The 17922-nt window shown below is 46.4% G+C and overlaps 1 protein-coding gene across 6 annotated transcripts in view; it reads left to right on the top strand.

Moving 5' to 3' along the window:
- Positions 1–9185, top strand: part of SVIL (supervillin) — a 229754-nt gene extending 220569 nt beyond the window's left edge. For all 6 annotated transcript variants that reach the window (XM_027593384.2, XM_027593388.2, XM_027593385.2 and 3 more), the window contains 6 exons: positions 951–1084; positions 3010–3165; positions 4783–4926; positions 5954–6078; positions 7968–8123; positions 8222–9185. In XM_027593384.2, the coding sequence (XP_027449185.1) occupies positions 951–1084; positions 3010–3165; positions 4783–4926; positions 5954–6078; positions 7968–8123; positions 8222–8308 (802 nt within the window). In that variant the 3' untranslated portion in view covers positions 8309–9185. The remainder of the gene's footprint in view (positions 1–950; positions 1085–3009; positions 3166–4782; positions 4927–5953; positions 6079–7967; positions 8124–8221) is intronic.
- Positions 9186–17922: the final 8737 nt, after the last annotated feature.

Genomic DNA, 17922 nt, shown 5'->3' with positions numbered 1-17922 from the left:
GAGAGGGAAAACTGAAGCAGGAAGAGAAGGCCTGCAAGGGAGTGGGCTGTCCTGCGCAGTCACCATCTAGAGGGGGCTGCGGCCCATGCCCAGCGGGCCCCGTAGACAGCCAGCCAGAGCCCGGCGTCGCCCCGGCGTTTGGGGGATGCCTAGCACATCCTCAGGCTGAGACCCCGGGAGGACGGTGGTAACATCCGAACAGTGAAAGTGAAAAGTTACCAGGGCCACAAGATGCCACCAAAGTATCATTTGGTCCAGTCCGTCCTCTGGGCCCCAGGGCAGTGCGGTGGGGACAGAGTTCCCTTGGGACCGTTTGCGGAGCCCACGCTAAGGAGAGCCCGCAGGCCAGGGCCCTTGCCATGGGCAGCCAGCTGGGAAGCCAAGCATCTCCTCTCCAGACCCTGTTCTGCGCGCTAGGGAGCGGGGAGGAGTGATAACTGACCTTCACTGAGCTAGTCAAAGGCATCCCTGGTCCATCAGCTTTTCCCCTTGGACCACTGAGAAAAAAACAATGAACACATTGACTCATTCACTCAGCAGGTATGATTGAGCACGTACTAGGTGCCAAGCCCAGATTTAGGGACCAGGGACTTGGCTAGTGAAAAACCCAAGTCTCCGTCCCCATGAAGCTTATGTTCTAGCAGGAGAGGACAAGGAATAGTAAGTATGTATGTTATATATAAAAATGTATATCACTTTCATTACATTTTATATGTAATCGTACATTCTTCTCTAAGGGCCAGGCCAGTCCCTCTCATTGCAACCCCCCCCCACACACACACACTCATAAACCACAGAGCACGTTTTCATTCATTGGTGAGAACGGTTTTAGTTAAAAAATAGAAGAGAGATGGTGAACCGGTCTGTAGATTTAGTCTTGAATAATTTTGTACTGCCAACATGTCCAAGGCTTATAAAAAAAAAAAACCTACTGGATTTTCTCCATGCAGATGCCCCCTGGAAGCAGGACTGCATAGTAGCAGCAAAGTGACAATACACGAGTGTGATGAAGGATCCGAGCCCCTGGGCTTCTGGGACGCTTTAGGAAGGAGAGATAGGAAAGCCTACGACTGCATGCTTCAAGGTAACAGAACATTCTGTAGCCTTCCATCACTAATTTAGTCGATACATATTTATTGAGCCTGTACTATGTACAACACCCAATGGATCAGACAGAGGCTAGGTCCTCACAGGCCTACAACCCAATAAGGATGCTAAATAATATGCAAGACAGGTATAATGCCAAGTAAAACTTTAGTGTGTCCTAAAAGAGGTACAAATGAAGGAGGCTTTGAGTTAAAAAGAAAAAAAGATTAGTTCCACCAGGAAAATCATGCATGGCCCCACAGAAGACAGGGCATTTAAACAGAGCCTTGAAGGTAGAGCGTGACTTGAAGAGAGGGAAGACGAAAATTCCAGGAAACCAGATGAGCAGTGACACATTGTGATCCTATGGGAACAGGATGCTTTCGTTTTGGCCAGCTTCCTGGGTGCAGGGACACAATGGAGTTCAGATTAGAGAATAAGTCAGTTTTGTATTTAAATACACAAAATACAGATCAACTTCAATACAGATGAACATAAGAAGAGCTAACAAGTATTAAGCAGTGTAGGATGAGCCAGGCACCACCTAAGCACCTGATATACCCAGCACTCACAACCTAATGCCACCATGTTCCTACCGATGAGGAAACTGAGGCACGGGGAAGTTCATCAACCTGCCCAGGGTTGAACCACAGTGAGATGTACTCAGAACCACCACTCCATGATACCACCTCTCAATTTTCATGAACTTTTATTTTTCTTTATTTTTTTTGAGAGCGCCTTTGCACGCACACACAGGGGTTGGGAGGGGGGAGGAGCAGAGGGAGAGGGAGAGAGAATCTTAAGCAGGGGCTCCATCTCATGATCCTGAGATCATGACCTGAGCTGAAATCAAGAGTCGGATACTTATATGGCTGAGCCACCCAGGCGCCCCTATATGGTTTCTCTTAATAATGCATGTTGATGATGGAAAGTGTTTGAAAGCAGAGAACGGTTGAAAAAGAAACTGAGTCCCTTATAATCATCTCTCTCAAACATTTCTCTATGTGATCCATACATATCTATATTTAAGAAAATTTTGGATTGCAGTATACAGTTTTGTAACCTGATTTTTCCCTTTATTATGAACAATTTCTCAAGTTGTTCATATTTAGACTTTTGTGGCTGCAGGGTATTCCATGAAGATGCTATATGCCATTTTCTACTTAACCTGTCTTTTTTAGTTTAATTTTAGTTTAGAGCCGTTTCCAGTTTTTCCTCATTATACAATAGAATTGTGGATAAATTTAAAATAAGTATCTGCATTTATTTCTAGTTAAAGTCCTAGATACAGAACTGCTATGGTAAAGGTAGAAAAGATTTAGAGGACATATCAACAAGGGTGCCCCAGGACATTGGCACCAAGTTTCATTCTCACCAGCAGTATACATACGAGAGTGTACATTTTCAACAGAGACTTGGTAGGTTACCTTTTCCTCTTGGCCAAAAACTGATATCTAAGCACTCTTCTAACTTAATGTTTTAAATTGGAAGAAGTACTGTTAAACACTGTATGTATTTTTTTTTTTTTTTTTTAGTCATTTGTATTTCTACTTTGGTGAATGTTTTATTTTTGCCTTTTATGCATTTTGATTGAGATATTTATCTTTATTATATTTCTTTATATACTAAAGATATTAACAAGTTTCCATATTTCTCATTGTGTCACTTGCCTTTTCACTTTGGGGTTTTTTTGCAATGAAATTTTTCATTTTTATACTGTCAACACATAAATCCATTCTCCTTTCATTACTTATTTTATACTTATGATTAAAAAGGCCTTCCCCACCTCCAAGTTCAGATAAATCTTACCTCTCTTCACACTCATTTTTGGATTATTTTGTGTTTTACCTTAATTCCCTAATCTATCTGGGATGTACTTTGGTGCCTATTTTGTCTTCAGCTTTGTTCTCTTTTCTTTCAAAGATCCTGGAAATTTTAACTTCACACCCCGCCTGTTCATCCTCAGCAGTTCCTCCGGTGACTTCTCAGCCACGGAATTCATGTACCCTGCCCGAGACCCCTCTGTGGTCAATTCCATGCCCTTCCTGCAGGAAGATCTTTATAGTGCACCACAGCCAGGTACGGCTGGCGGGAGGGGGTGTCGGGCTGAGCCGCAGAAGATACACCTTCCAAAGAGCCTTTTTATTTGACGTTCATATTTAGTAAACAGTTTTTATTTGCCAAGTACACTGGCAAGTAACTTTCTTATGTTACCTAATTTCATCCTCACACCTACTCCAAAAGGAAGGGGACATCAACCAGATGTTACAGTCTAAGAAACCGAGACCCAGTTACTTAACTCACCCAAATATGTCAGTTAAGAATAAGTTGAGCACAACTGTGTCAGGCCTGGAATCTCTGCTGTTCTCCCAGCCTCTCCTCAGTCTTGTTGCTTCATGGTCCACAGTTGGCTGCCCCTGCTCCAGCCATCATGTTTTCCTTCAAGACAGGAAGAAGAGGTAGGGAAAGGGACAGGGATGGCCACATCTCTCCCTTTTATCAGATAAAGCAAAAGCTTTCCCAGAAGCCCCCGCTAACTTCTGATTACATCCCATTGGCCAGAGCTCTGTCACATGACCACCCTCTGCTATAAGGGAGCCTGGGAAAGCAAGTGGCCAGGGAGCAAGGGGGTGGGAGCATCTGCCGAGTCAGCCAAAGAATGGCGTCTGCCGAGCCAAGGCCGGAGGGCAGGGCTGAGGCTCCCACCCATGTCTTCTGATCCCAGGGTCAGGGCTATTTCCACTCGACCTCTACCTCAAGACAGAACCTCTGTGTTCTTGTTCTGGTTGGGACAGTCAATCACCAGAGACTGGGCTGCATGGACCCTCCTGCCTTCTGGCAGTCCAGTCTGAGCCCTTGTGCCTTCTCCCCATAGCCAGGAATCTCGCAGGACCCTGGCCGCCCAGGTCCCCACCTAAAAAGCTCATCGGGTGCCCTTGCCACTTTGGGAAGTATTAGCAACTTTCTCAAGAGTGGCTGCTGCCCGCCACCCCCCTTCCTGCTATGGCCCAAGATAGGTTATCAATCTCCTTTGGGCTTTTCACGTGTGGTGTGCACAGCATCCTGAAATGCGTGTTAGGAAAGGACTCAGGGCAGGAGGACCTAGTAAGTGTGAGAGCCCCTTAGCCACATGGAGTAAGAGGGTGACCGTTGGATGAGAAGAAGAGGGGAGGAAGCGGTAGAACACATCTACTTCTTAAAGCTTGTTTTTCTCGCAAAGAACCCTGAACTTAGTCGCCTACGAAGCAGTCACACATGGGGCATGAACATCAGTGACCTGTAGGGCAAGGGAGATGCACTCTCCAGTGTTTAATCTGCTCTTGGGAGATACACAGTGCTCACAAGCCCTTGAGTGGCACGTGCACTATCCCTCCACTCAGCTCGCTGCAGTTCCCAGAAGGGCCACCAGCAGGCCTGCGCCGAGGAGGGGCTGGGGGAGACAGGGTGTGGGGAGAGGGAAGGGAAGAGGCGGGCCTCACAGATACCACCTCTCTCTGCCCAGAGGCTTTTTCTGATTGAATGTTCAAAGGGCTGAGGCATCACGGACACCATCCCCTGGCCCCTGCCAAGGGGATTCTGCCCCCGCCCCCAACAAAAGCAACAGGGAGGGAAGGCCTCCTTTAGGTTTCGGGAAGAGTGAGCTGGTAGCATCCACGGAGGAGCCCCTGATTGTCTCATCTGTCCTTGCCCTCACAGCTCTTTTCCTTGTTGACAATCACCATGAGGTGTACCTCTGGCAAGGCTGGTGGCCCATCGAGAACAAGATCACCGGTTCGGCCCGCATTCGCTGGGCCTCCGACCGGAAGAGCGCCATGGAGACCGTGCTCCAGTACTGCAAAGGTGAGGGCCACGGCCACACCGCGGCTTCGCCCACCGTGTGGGGGCCGCAGACCAGCCTTCCCCTTCCTGTGTGGGCCAGCCAGCCTTGATAAAGCCTGCCAGACAGTGATGAAGCCAAGTTTTTTCCCCCTTTAATTTTTTAAGGCTTCTTAATTTTGAGATTAGTGTGTTCTTGGCTATCAGCATGAATGAGAATTCATTTTTCTCTTTTATATAACTGGGCCACCTAAGTCGCTATCCTCAAGGTCAAAGACTATATTGTGGAATACCCTGGACTGATGAAAACCCTTTTGCACTGGGAATGAGTCATGCTGGGGATGCGTGGGCCTCCACCCACACATAGTGTCACACTGTCTGAGAGTGGGAAGCTCCCCCACACGGGCTGGAGAGCTGATGGCAACCTTTTTATTATTCATTATTATTTTTAGTGTTATATATTTAAAAAAAGATCTATAGTGAACTCATGGCTTTTTACTATACTGTCCACCTAAAATTTATAGTATCTTTATAAAGTGAAAATGCCATTAATTTCTTAATTTTTAAGGTTTCATGGATTAGTTTCACTGAGTTTGTATAGTCGATTTTCTCTTGAAAAAGCTCGTCAGTGATAATTAAAAAATTTCCACCAAATGTTTAAGTTAGAATGGCTTATAAAATGCTATCATTAGCTGTTTAACTGTCATTGAACCTAATGCTGCATTAGGAAGGCAAAGGTATTCTCCACACGTGAGCACAAGAGAAAGAAAATGTCTTACCCAGAAGCCACGGAGAGAGGCTTTCTCCCATCCAGAGTTCTAGAAGCATTTTGTCAGACTCAGGTCAATTACATGCAATTTTATGCACCATTATATCATAAAATTGACATTTTGTATAAACATCATCCAGGTGTTGTTATGAACTACTCCCAAACTTGCATTTTAACCATAAGGGATCCAAACAAGAAAAGATTTCAAGGGAAATCAGAGAAAGCCCAGTTCTTCGGACCCAACCCCTGGGTGTACTGACATTGCCTTCTGTGTACCTACAGGAAAAAATATCAAGAGGCCACCCCCCAAGTCTTACCTTATCCACGCTGGTCTGGAGCCCCTGACGTTCACCAACATGTTCCCCAGCTGGGAGCACAGAGAGGACATCGCTGAAATCACAGAAATGGTGAGCGCGCTTTCTCTCCCCGTGAAGATAGCTCCCCGCCTTTCAGATTGTGCGTTGACTTTACCTTGGGGAGAAGCATCCAATTGCATTTTCCCAAAGTGAGAAAACGTTTTTTTCTTTTACAACACGTTAACAAGTCTACGTAGAATTAGCTCAGCAATAGAAGAAATCATTTGAACTCTTGGTTAATTTTCTACACCTGGTGCTCAAGTTAAAAGAAAAGCAAAGGTGAACTTAATTACTCTGAAGAATATACATAAATAAAAGCTGCCGTCTCTTCCTTCTGTTAGCTAAAAATCTATTGCTTCTCAAGGGCCATGCTAAGGCACAACAAAATCCTCTTGTTTCAGACATTAACCTTGTGTTAGAGGAGACACAGAATAAACCTGTGATGGATTAACCTGCTCAGATTACTGGGTGAGTGAATGTGAGTCACTCCCGATAAGCAGTGTTAATAGCTCATTAATACTTTTATGAGACCAGCTGGTGTTAGCACAGGAAGCATTTATCATAAACCTTTATTTACTAAAACATATTATTAACCAGAACGTTATAATTTCCAACCACATAGAAAAAAAAAAAAGCTTAGTACAGCTATGTCAAATTTCTTAAGTTAGAAGTTTTTGACATTGCAAGCAGTAGCAATTCCAAGGGGTTTTGTTTTGTTTTGTTTTGTTGTTCCAAGGGAGAGGACGTGGGTATTTTATGGGAGGTCTGAACAGGTGTAAAGAAAAAGAGTTCACCGCTGCTTAACAATGGATGTTCAGTGCACTGCTGAGCCTCACCTCTCTCTGCAACCGGCTGGACTCGGTCCACACGGGGAGGAGCCTGCCAGTCATAGCCCAGGGTTCCATTTACCATAGACGTGCAATCCACACTAGGCACGATGCGGACCATCGCCGCCTCCTGCAGTCTGAGCTAGAGGCTGTAACTGCCCTGGTTCCCTGCATCCGCTGTAGGTCCCGGGGCGGCAGTGGGCTTGGAGCATCATGTGCAGGCCTGCGGGCTTCTGGCCAGGGACTTCAGGCTTCCTACACCAGCCTGTAGTAACAACACAATCGCCACGTGCTTGCTGGGTGCCAGGCATGGCTCTAAGCACTTGGCATGTATTTTCTCCTTTATTTTCACAGTAGTCTTCGTGTTATCTTCGTTTTTCTAGGGAAGGAGCGGAGGCACAGAGACCTGCCATAGCTTGTCCCGGGTCTCAGGTGCAGGCTTGCTCCAAAACCCACTCCGTGAGCGCTAGTCTGTACCATCACTGATGAATTTGGCAACACCGTTAGTCGTTCATTCCCGCCACTCAAAAGGAGGGCAGCCAATCTGGGATTCCGGGTTTAACAGAGGAAGATCGTTTACCTGGAATAACCTGTTCAGATTACATGCACAGTGTTTTTTGTTTGTTTGTTTGTTTTTTAATGTAGTGTTCTATGATTCATTGTTTAATGCAGTTTTTTTTTTTTTTAAATCTAGATTCAACAGCATCTTCTAGACACATTTTCTTACCTTTTTCTAGTCCAGATTAAGAAATGGGGCTGATAGGAAAGGATGTGATTCCTTTTAAGGTTATTTTTAAATACTTTTAAACAAATTCCATTATATGAATGCTTCCAGTGTTTAGAGTTCAATTCACTCATGTGATGGTCCCTAAACATTTTTCTGAGGCAGCCCCAAGCCAGGATTTATTTGGTGGGGTGGGAAGACATGTAAAAGTCAGAAGAACTGTGAGGCTTTGGGCAATTCCTTTCCATTTCAGAGCCTGCTTCTGCCTGAGCGAGCCTCTCCAGCTGGGACACAGAGTGGACAGTAGGGCTGTGTTTGCGCCCATGCGCGGTAAAGCATTTGCGCAGATGCAGGGCATGAAATTCTCTCTGCTCCCTCCTCTTCTCTAGGATACGGAAGTTTCCAATCAGATCACCCTTGTGGAAGATGTCTTAGCCAAGCTCTGTAAAACCATTTACCCACTGGCCGATCTGCTAGCCAGGCCACTGCCCGAGGGAGTTGATCCTCTGAAGCTTGAGCTTTATCTCACTGATGAAGACTTTGAGGTAAGCATGTCTTCACGTGTGATAGCGTTTAAGCAACACGCTTGGCTGGGATGGGAGTCCTTGTACTCACCCGCTGGGCATTTCTCCCGATTTTGCAGTTTGCACTAGACATAACGAGGGACGAATACAATGCACTGCCCGCCTGGAAGCAGGTGAACCTGAAGAAAGCAAAAGGTCTGTTCTGAGCGGGAGAGATGCTGGAGGAACCTCTGTCGTCACTTTCAATACCATTGGACCAGGGAAATGGGTATTTTTTTTTTTTTGGACTGGTATTAAAAAAAAAAAAAAAAGATTTTTTAATCAGTTTTCCAAAACCTGAAGTTATTAGCTCTACTGCTTGTCCCAGATTTGTGTATTTTGTGAATGTTTAAGCGGACCCTTTGGAAACTCTCTTTCCACGATTCAACAGGTAATGTTAATAAAGGCGTCCCTATGTGCACGTGTGCGGAAACTGCCGCACTGCCCACCTTTTTTGGAAGCAATTCTCTTAATAAAGTGTTATTTTGATAACTTGTGGGTTCTAAAATATATATATTTATATAAACACCATATAAAGCAAATATGTATTTAACAAAGCAATATGTATTCATTCACTCTTAAGATTGTTTTTCTTTTGGTGTCAAAATAATATTAAAAGGTAGATGGAATTGCTTCTGTGAAATTAGCTCTGGCACCCCTGTGTATCTTCACTCACGTTCAGAAACATCTCCTTCAGCATTAAGTCTGACTTATTCTGAGTGCTGCTTTCCGGTGCTAAAATGAACAAATGGATTTGTACTTCCTGGCATGGGCTCTGAAGAATCTGTGCACATCCACCTTTCTACCTTAATATCTCCCCGAAATGTATAGTGCCTTGTTTTTATGTACAGTTTATATACAGAAAAGTTTGCTCTGCATTTTTTTTTTGATGATGGTTTGGAACATTATATCCAATTTTACTCTAAAATAGTAGAAATTTTAAAAAATCTCAAATTTCTAATACCTGTTGTAAACACAAAACATGTCATTTTGCGACACAGGACTCCAAAATAAAAGCTTCAAGAATAAACACAATAATTGATTGTTTCACATTGGATCCCAAGCATGTTCCTTTCTGAAAAATGTGGGGGTTTTTTGTAAATGTTAACCTAGTATCAGTATTTTGCCATTAAATATTAACTGCTATAACTTTTAGTTTAGGGCAAGATTTTATAATAGGGTCATATAACTGAATAGACATTGGACCCATAACATTCGTTCTGAGTACTGTATTGAAGACGTATTTTTGCAAATCATCACTCAACAGAAGCTTTTTACCCTAAAACTATTTCTGCATTTCATATTTAGGATCTCAGTGTCTTTTTAAGAATACTGAATATATAAGCATTTAGAAAATCTAACAATGAGAAAACTCCTCACAGGCTCCTATATTCATAAAATCCCACATCCGGGGTTTTGAATGAATTCCACAGACCTGCTGTGAGTTGTCACTGCACCCATCCCACGCACCCACCCCCGTTTTGGTCTCAGTTTAACACATCAGATAAGAGCACATTGGCTTTAGACATTATCACTTAACGTTGCTTGTGTGCCCCAACCCTGGGCCTGCACCCTGCGGCCTATCAGCCACTCCTGGGCCCACCGCTCTGAGACTCTGGGATATTGGCAGTCACTGAACTTTACCACCTTGATTGCCTCAGTTTGAAAGAAAAGGAGTCAATACTAGCTATCCTGCCCACATCCTAGGATTGATTCTCTGTGAAGATCAAGCAGAAGCTCTTTGGATATTGTCAAGTGCTGATATCTGCTGGTGTTGATGTTACTGTTAGTAGCTGAAATAGGGAAGTATTGGTGTTGAAGTAAAGCAGTGCAGTCCCACACCTCGGAATTACAGATTAAACCAGAACGAGTAGAACCTTCCAAAGAAAGAAATGTAGAGGGGAAAGGAGACAGGGGCATTCAGAGTATGTGTCCATAGGCAGAATGCAAAGAGGGACGGAGGGGCTCAGAGCCTGTAGGGCAACCAGGGGAGTGTCCAAAGGATGGAGGCGGGGCAACCGACAGTTCAAAGTCACCCAGATCCCTGCCTACGCAGACAGGAGCTCGGGTTGCTGGAAGACCTTCCATGGACAGCCTGCTGAGGCAATAGATAAGATCACTGTCATCGGCAGTGTAGATAAGGTGCCAGCAGTGGCTTCCTGCCTCTTCTCTGTAAAGCGAGTGCCCATGTCCCTTTATCTACGGACTTCCTGTTTGCCTCTTTTCCTCCGAGTCATTTCCTGCATCTCTTTCCTGCTTACAGACCTGGATCCTCTCTTCCTTGGTTTTTTCTGATGCTTTTCCCTTCCCAGCTGCAACTTTTGAACTTTGCACATGGGGGAAAGGACCCAGCCTAAAATCTAGGATTGCTGAATCTGAACAACTCACCTAGTTAGTTTGCGCCAGTGTTCCAGGCCTTTCTCCACCGCTGCTCCAAAAGCAAACCACCTTGGGGAAACGTGTATTAAACCCGGCAGAGTCACATAGCTGCCTTAATTTGCTGCTTTTGAACCACAGGACTTCAGAAGAGAGGAATGCCGTTTGGGTTGGGATTGAAATCAGAGCTGCCCTGGGACTCATGACATGCCACGTGCGTTCGGAGGCAATGAAGGACCTGTGCGAATACCATCAGTTTCCAGAGGAGAGAAACCATTGTCCCTGTTCCTCTTGGGCCGTGCACAGGTCAGGGCCAGGGAAATCCGGCTCAGGGACCCATGTCTTTCCCTCCTTATTTTAAAACTTTGGCCCCAATTACAGAGCTCCCATTTTGCTAAAAGAAGATGCATTCCAGAAACAGCTTGAAAATCCACATCCATATTGGTCTCTACTTTTGTCATTTTTTTTCTGATTATAAAAGTAACACTTCATCCACATGGAGACTTGCACACGAATGTTCATAGCAGCATTATTCATAATAGCACAAACCCACCAACAACCCACTTGTCCACTGAGTAGAAATGGATAAGCAAAATGCAGTGCGTCCATACAATGGAACATTCTCCAACGACGTGGAGAACAAACCGCTCGCTGATACACACTATCACGTGGGTAAACCTCAAAAACATTATCAAGCCAAAGAAGCCGGTACAAAAGGCCACCTGTTGCTTAATTCCATGTATATGAAATTTCAGAAAATCCATTCAGAAAGGAGATCTATGGTGGCTGGGGATGGAGATAAGAGTGAAGGGTGCCTTCACTCAGGGAACTTTTGGGGGTGATGGAAATTGTTCTCAAACTGGACTGTGGTGATGGTCACACACAGTCTCTCTAAAGACTTTTCGTATACCTTACGTAGGCGGGTTTTGTGCCATATATAGTTCGGGAAAGCTGTTTTAAAAAATACTAACGATTTATGTGGAAAATGCCAACATAATAATATGATGCAAATAACAGGAAGCAAACATAATACATAATTTCAGAATTGAAAATCATGATGTTCCCACTGCTAAATAATTACTCATGCCACTTGTTAAGGCAGTAAAGGCAGATTGTTCGAGACGATCACTAGGGATAGCGGCCATAAGGTATAGGGGAGAGAGACTGCGCTCAACTCCAAATATGAGGAAGAGTGGGAATGTACAGCCAAAGTCAGCGGAGAGGAAATCACTACAAGGAAACATGAGGGGAACAGGGGACCCTGGCTACACTGACCTAACAGGGTTCTTGCTGAGGCCAGGCCAGGGTGACCAGACATCACCAGGGGATGGTGGAGAATGACAAACCCCATCAGATACCAGGGCTGATGGTAACGAGAGGGTAGGGGATCTGACTAAACCCACCTGACAGGATTTGTGCTAAAATTGTGCTCTTGGGGGACATGCCCAGGGACAGGGCCTAGTTGGGCTCAGAGAAGCCTGACTAAAGTTTGGTCAAGGAGAGTATCTTTGTCACCACTTCTCAAATCCAAGAACTTCAGTAATTTGGTTTACATTCTTCTAGATTTTTCTTTGCATCTATTAACAGAGATGTATGCTCATACTTTTTTTTTTTAAAGAAAATTGCATTTGTTCGCCATCATAATTTTCGGTTAACAATAGGGCTCCCATGCTGCCTCTTGGATGTTTATCTGAGCATGTGTGAGTCTGAGGCCACCTGGGCCACAGTGTAAAGGTCTAAGTCAGCAGTTGTGGGGGCCCAGCCCCACCAGGCCTCCACCCCACAAGCATTCCCCATTCCTTGCCGAGGGTGGGCAGCATAAAGCTAGGTCCCAGAGAAAGCATCTAGAGATTTGCTTTCACGGGACTTCCTTGATCTCCAGTCCAGAGTAAGGGCCAGAAGTGTCCAAACAGGCCTCTGTACAAAGCCTTGCTGAACAGCAACGACTAGTGAGTGACTAGGAAGGGTCAAGCGGACAGTAGCAAGTCACAGATCAAGGTAATGATTCAAAAGCAAATAATGGAAAATTGAATATATTGCTATGGCATTTGACCCAAAGAAAAATCCCTACCTTACTTCTAAAGGACAATCGCATTGCAAATCCTTGCTTTCTGCACCAGAGAAGGAAGGTCGGGCTGCTTCAGACTATGCAATTGAGGTACCCCAGGAGTTAGATTAGAAAGATGGATTTGCAAGGGGAGAACATTAGAGGCTTTCAGTTCTCATAAGCACCACCATGGATGGGCTGTCCAGTGGGGAGCTTGTGTGGAAATACCCACTCCCCCCAGGCTCACCATTCAAATGCACAGTGCATGTTGATCCTTAAGGATTAGCAGGGAAGACAGATGAAGAGACCAGCATCCCTCTTTTCTAATAACGAACTGGTCCACTACTGAGCTTTTCCATCATGCTGAGATTGGAAAAAAAAAAAAAAAAAAAAAAGGCTACAGGAGCAGAAGTGAATGCAAGCTGAAGTACAGGAAGGTGGCGTCCACGACACCTCAGCCCCAACGTGCCTTCTCAGCCTCGCCACAGTTGTGGGAAATGTTTCTGACACCAAATGCCACAGAGCTCTGCAAGTCTCTTAAGGGACAGATTAGAACTGACTTGTATTATCTGGAAATTGACATAAATTGCCTGTTATTAAATCTTACTGAATTGTTAAGCCCAACCTTGCCATCAGAACACCATTTTAGCATCCACTCTGAAATGGTTCTAACTGGATGTGTTATCTCTGTAAAGGTAAAGAAATATCGAACCGCCACTGAACAAGGCTTATGCCTATGTGGAAGCAAAGAAAAAGAAAAGGGGACAGGAATGACAGACAAGCCTAACTGGTACTTTTTGATTAACGGTTTCTCCATTAAAGAAAAAAAAAAAAAAGCAAGCAACTAAACAATGCATTTGGGAGCTGTTAGACATGGTTAGTGTCCGAGCCCAGCCTCGGAGGAGATTATAAAACAGGCACCCTGCCTCCCATCCTGCTGCCTTCCCTTGCCTCCTCCATGCCCACCTGCTGTGGCTCCTTCCCCTCTGGATGTTTGTGCTTCCTGCAGGAGGCCATTCTGGTTTTTGAATCAGGAATCACAGACTGAGCATGGAGCATCATTTGCCAATGATGACATTTCAGGCCCCCAGGGGGAAACATTGTTTCTTGTTGTTGGCAGGGGTCTTCCCACAGGTCAGAGCTGAGTGCAGGGGCAGCCATATCATCTGCTGAAGCGTGTTGCTAGGATCACACGTTGTCTACTCCAGACCTATCATTATTGGCAGCGGTCCATATTCACTCAGGAGCACTGTTTACCGCTCATTCACTCAAGTTATTTATGGAGTGTGTGCATCGTGTGAGGCTCAACAGAGAATATAAATATGAGCTATATCAAGGTTCAGATCCCACAAGGAGCCTTCCAGAGAAGGAGAGAATGATGATAACTCACCAAAAAGTATCAATAATAATGCAGTGGGGGTCTGGTCGGGGTTGGACTGTGCACCCCTCCCCCCTCAAAAGAAAGCTATGCAGAGTCCTAACTCCCAGTACCGCAGAAGGTGACCTTCTTGGGAGATAGTCTATAAGTAATTAAGTTAAATGAGATCATTACAGTGGGCCCTAAGCCAATATGACTAGTGTCCTTATATGAAGAGGAAATTTGGACACAGAGGTAGGGGGAAGACAGCCTCCCACAAGCCAAGGAGAGTGGTCTCAGAAGAAACCAAGCCAAGGTTGCTGACACCTTGATTTCAGACTCCTAGCATCCCGAACTGTGAGACTCTTAAGTTTCTGTTGTTCAAGCCACCCAGCCTGTGGCACTCTGTCATAGCCACCCTAGGGAACTAATACAGAGTGCACACTGGATCTTCCTGTTGGAGGGAAAGGGAGGGGAGGAATCAGGGTAGCTTCATGGAGGAAGTCCCATGAGGTAGGCCTGGAAGGGCAGGCAGGATTTCTCACTGCAGCTGGGCATCAACCCGTCAGGCAGCAGCTCCAAAGGGGAAGATTTGGAAAGAGAGAGATAGAGAGGGAGGGCCCACAAGTCTCTCTGCTATGGCACGGGCAGGATGGGGGAGTAACAGGGCCTCGCGGCTAAAGTGACGGGCAATGAAGAGAAAAGGAAGTTGGAAATGACCAGGCTGATTGACCCAGGGCAAAAGACATGTTCAGGTGTGAGGATGATCCAGCCACACCACCTGGGACTGACTCCTCTGGTCTCTAGGAGGCATTAGGCCAAGTGGGCAGCATCCCTTTCTTGCAGTGACCTGGTGTGTTCAGTTCCAGGGCTCGTTGGGCTCTCCTTACCGTCTTGTCTTATACCGTGTGCTAGCACTTCTATCTTGTACTTTTATATTCACATAATTAAAGGTGCTGACTCTGTTAAATCCCCTTCCAGTCTAGTCTTCTTATAAAGATATTTCTGAAATCTCTGGCAGACAACACAGAATGTGAGAAATGCTGGCCTAGGGATTTTATCCAATGGTGACATCTCTTAGATATCCTATGACCATGAAGTAGCTCTGCCAACTGTTGCTTAACCTTAGAAGCTACTTAAGAAGACAAGAAATTATTCGGGTTGCATTGAAGATACTTAAGTTTCGGAATCTTGCACTTATATTGCCATTTTAAGTGTTAAATGTAAATGCTTTTTAAATGTTGGTCCTTTTTGTTTTTTGGCTTTGAGAGCCATCAATTTTTATTCCATTAAAACAAACTCTTTATCAAAGTATGCGTGACTTCTAGGCACCTTACAACAATCATGAAATTGCTATTAGAAAACCGACTATATAGTTTTTAGAGCAACATTAAAATATAGCAACACTTTCCTTGAAAAGCCCTGGCAGACTGATTGGGCATATTGTAGATAAAAGAGTAAGGCATGGAAAACTTCAGGGGTTCAGTAGAGATGGAAGACCTAGTTATAGTTGATAGAGTAGAAGACTAGACCCACATGAGGTTGTCGGTGTTTTTGCTGAGTAATCAAGACCAACAAAAGCCCATTATCGTCTCTTCCATTAGGAGGCACTTGGGAAAGTAATCACATGCTGAGTCTTGTGCCAGGTGATTTCATCCCAGCCTGGGAAGCAGCCCCGTGAGGGGCTCGTTACCCCCACGGTACAGATGAGGAACTTGGAAGCCAAGTTCTGGCCCGTCGTCCTGTTGCTGGGAAATGGTAGAGGTTGGATTTGACTCTGCCGCTGCCACCGCACCCTGCTGCTTCTGCACAACCAGAGGAGAGCAGCTACCCGTCCTCACAATCTCTGACCCACGGCTGGACTCGAGGATCACAAAGTGCCTCAGTTTGCCCACCTGTTCCCTACTCCCCATTTGCCATTTCCGTTGGAAGCGAGGATAGCTGGAGGGGCTGCAGGTGCCACAAACGCAACAACATAGGGAGGGAGGACCAGTCTCATGGCAAGAGGAATGCAGGCTCTGGGGCCTCTCTGACGTGCAACCCCAGCCCTGCCACTTCCAGCTGTTGAGCTTGAACAAGTTCCTTAACCCCCCTGCACCTCCGCTTCGGTCACCCCGGTAAAATGAGCTTGATGAGCCAGTCCCTGCCCTTTATGAGGCTGCACAGCGTAAGAGAATGTGTGCAAATATCATGCTGCCACAGGAGGCTTCCGTGACAGAAGGAGGCTGCCACATTGAAAAGCCTTTGCCCGCGCCAGCCAGACCACCCGCTGGGAAGACCTCACTAGAGAAGTAAGAGGGGGACCCCACTGGTGCTTGTGCAACCTCAGCATTCAGGCTCCCGGGGCCTGGGGCCAGGACTCCCCCAGCAGGAACTGGGGGACCATCACCCACACAGGAACTCCGCTGATGACACGGCATTATGCTTCCCAGCCCATGTCCAACACTGCCCTCATTCACACAACTCCAAACACATCTTCGAAATTGAAAGCTGCATCGCTGACAGTTTTAATTTCACCTTCGGTAGGACCCCAGCCAGTGTCGGGGGAGAGAAATGGGCCAGCTGTCCTCCAGGGCCATGCAGGTGGGCCCTTCTGTTCCAGGTGGGACTCTGTGCAGGGCTCCAGAGCCTCAGAGAGCTGTCAGGAAACTCCCCTCTAGGAACTGGATGGGCAAGAGAGGCTCCAACCTCCTCGTGCCCATGGACTGAAATCTGCTGCTTCCCAAGGGGTGGGAGAGAGACTGGCGCCCTCCTGCTCTGACCCCTGCTGCAGCAGGATTTTGCCTCACTTCGCTCTGGAGTTCTGATGGCCCCAGGCCCCTGGTCCGGGCTTGTGTGTGGACAGGCTTCCTGAGGGTGATCTCACTCAGTGACTCTTCTTCCATGTCCCGTGGGGCAGCAGGGTGGGAGACGAGAAGCTGAATCACCTTGCACTCTAGGAGAAAGGATGAGTAGGCCTGGAAAGTAGTTCAGAACTTGTTTTCATCATTCAGGAGAACAAATGGAGATTTTTTCCATCTCTGTTCACTTGGAGGGAGTAAAATATTCAGATGGAAGCCCCCATGGAGACCCGGGTGGGAGCCACGGGCAGGATGAACAGATGCTTCATGTGGGGTCCTCCTAAAGCCATGCTTCTTGACTGCGCCAACCCCGGATCCCCATCAGCTCCTTCTTTCCGTCCCCTCCCCGCCCCCCCCCCCCCAAATCAACACACCGCCTCGGGGAAAACAGTGCTTACTGCGCAAACACAACTTCTAGACAAATCCCCCGAAACCCACCCCAGGGCGGAACGTTTCCCCCGGGCCCTCCCGGGCAGGAAGTCTTCAGTTTCCACTAGGATAGGTAAGACCTCATTCCCAGTGGCTAGTCGTCCATGAAGACTTCAATTTCTTAACATGAATTTTCATCCGGGGTGAGATGTTTGCTGTTTATATCCAAATGGTCCTTTGGCAGATTTATATCATTCTGAAATAACCTGTCAGCTGCATTCCTCCAGCTGAAGAAGCCACAACTTCAGAGCTGGGACTGGCCAGGAAAGGAAATGGGGAAATTACAGAGGAAAACTCCTGGCCACGGGCCGAGAGTCCACAGGGCTGAGGGACGAGCTGTGTCGCCAGCAGGTGGTGCTGTTGCTCACCAGCAGACGTGGAGGAGCCGCGCCGCGGCCCTGGCGCCCTTCGCCTGGGTCCTGATCTCTGCAGCAAGCGCCAGTTCTTAGGCACCGGGGTGGGATAAGACCTTCCCCCCAAGACCCTAGCGGACCCTGAGGGACCCCACCTTCCCTCGCTAATGTGTTTCCAGCCCAAAGAACTTGAATCCAGTGACCCGGGGGGAGGAGTTCCCATCCCGTCTCCTTTCAATCTGTCCCGGTCTGGGGCTCCAGGAATGTTTCCAGAAGCAACCCCAGTGAGGCCAGCATGACAGGAACACAGGCAGTGAGAAATCGCACAAATCTGCCTCTAAGGATCCCTCCCCCGTACACACATTTTTTTTTAACTTCT

Source organism: Zalophus californianus, chromosome 9, assembly GCF_009762305.2.
Source record: "Zalophus californianus isolate mZalCal1 chromosome 9, mZalCal1.pri.v2, whole genome shotgun sequence".
NCBI classification, from domain to species: domain Eukaryota; kingdom Metazoa; phylum Chordata; class Mammalia; order Carnivora; family Otariidae; genus Zalophus; species Zalophus californianus.
This window is presented reverse-complemented; position numbering and strand designations above follow the sequence as displayed.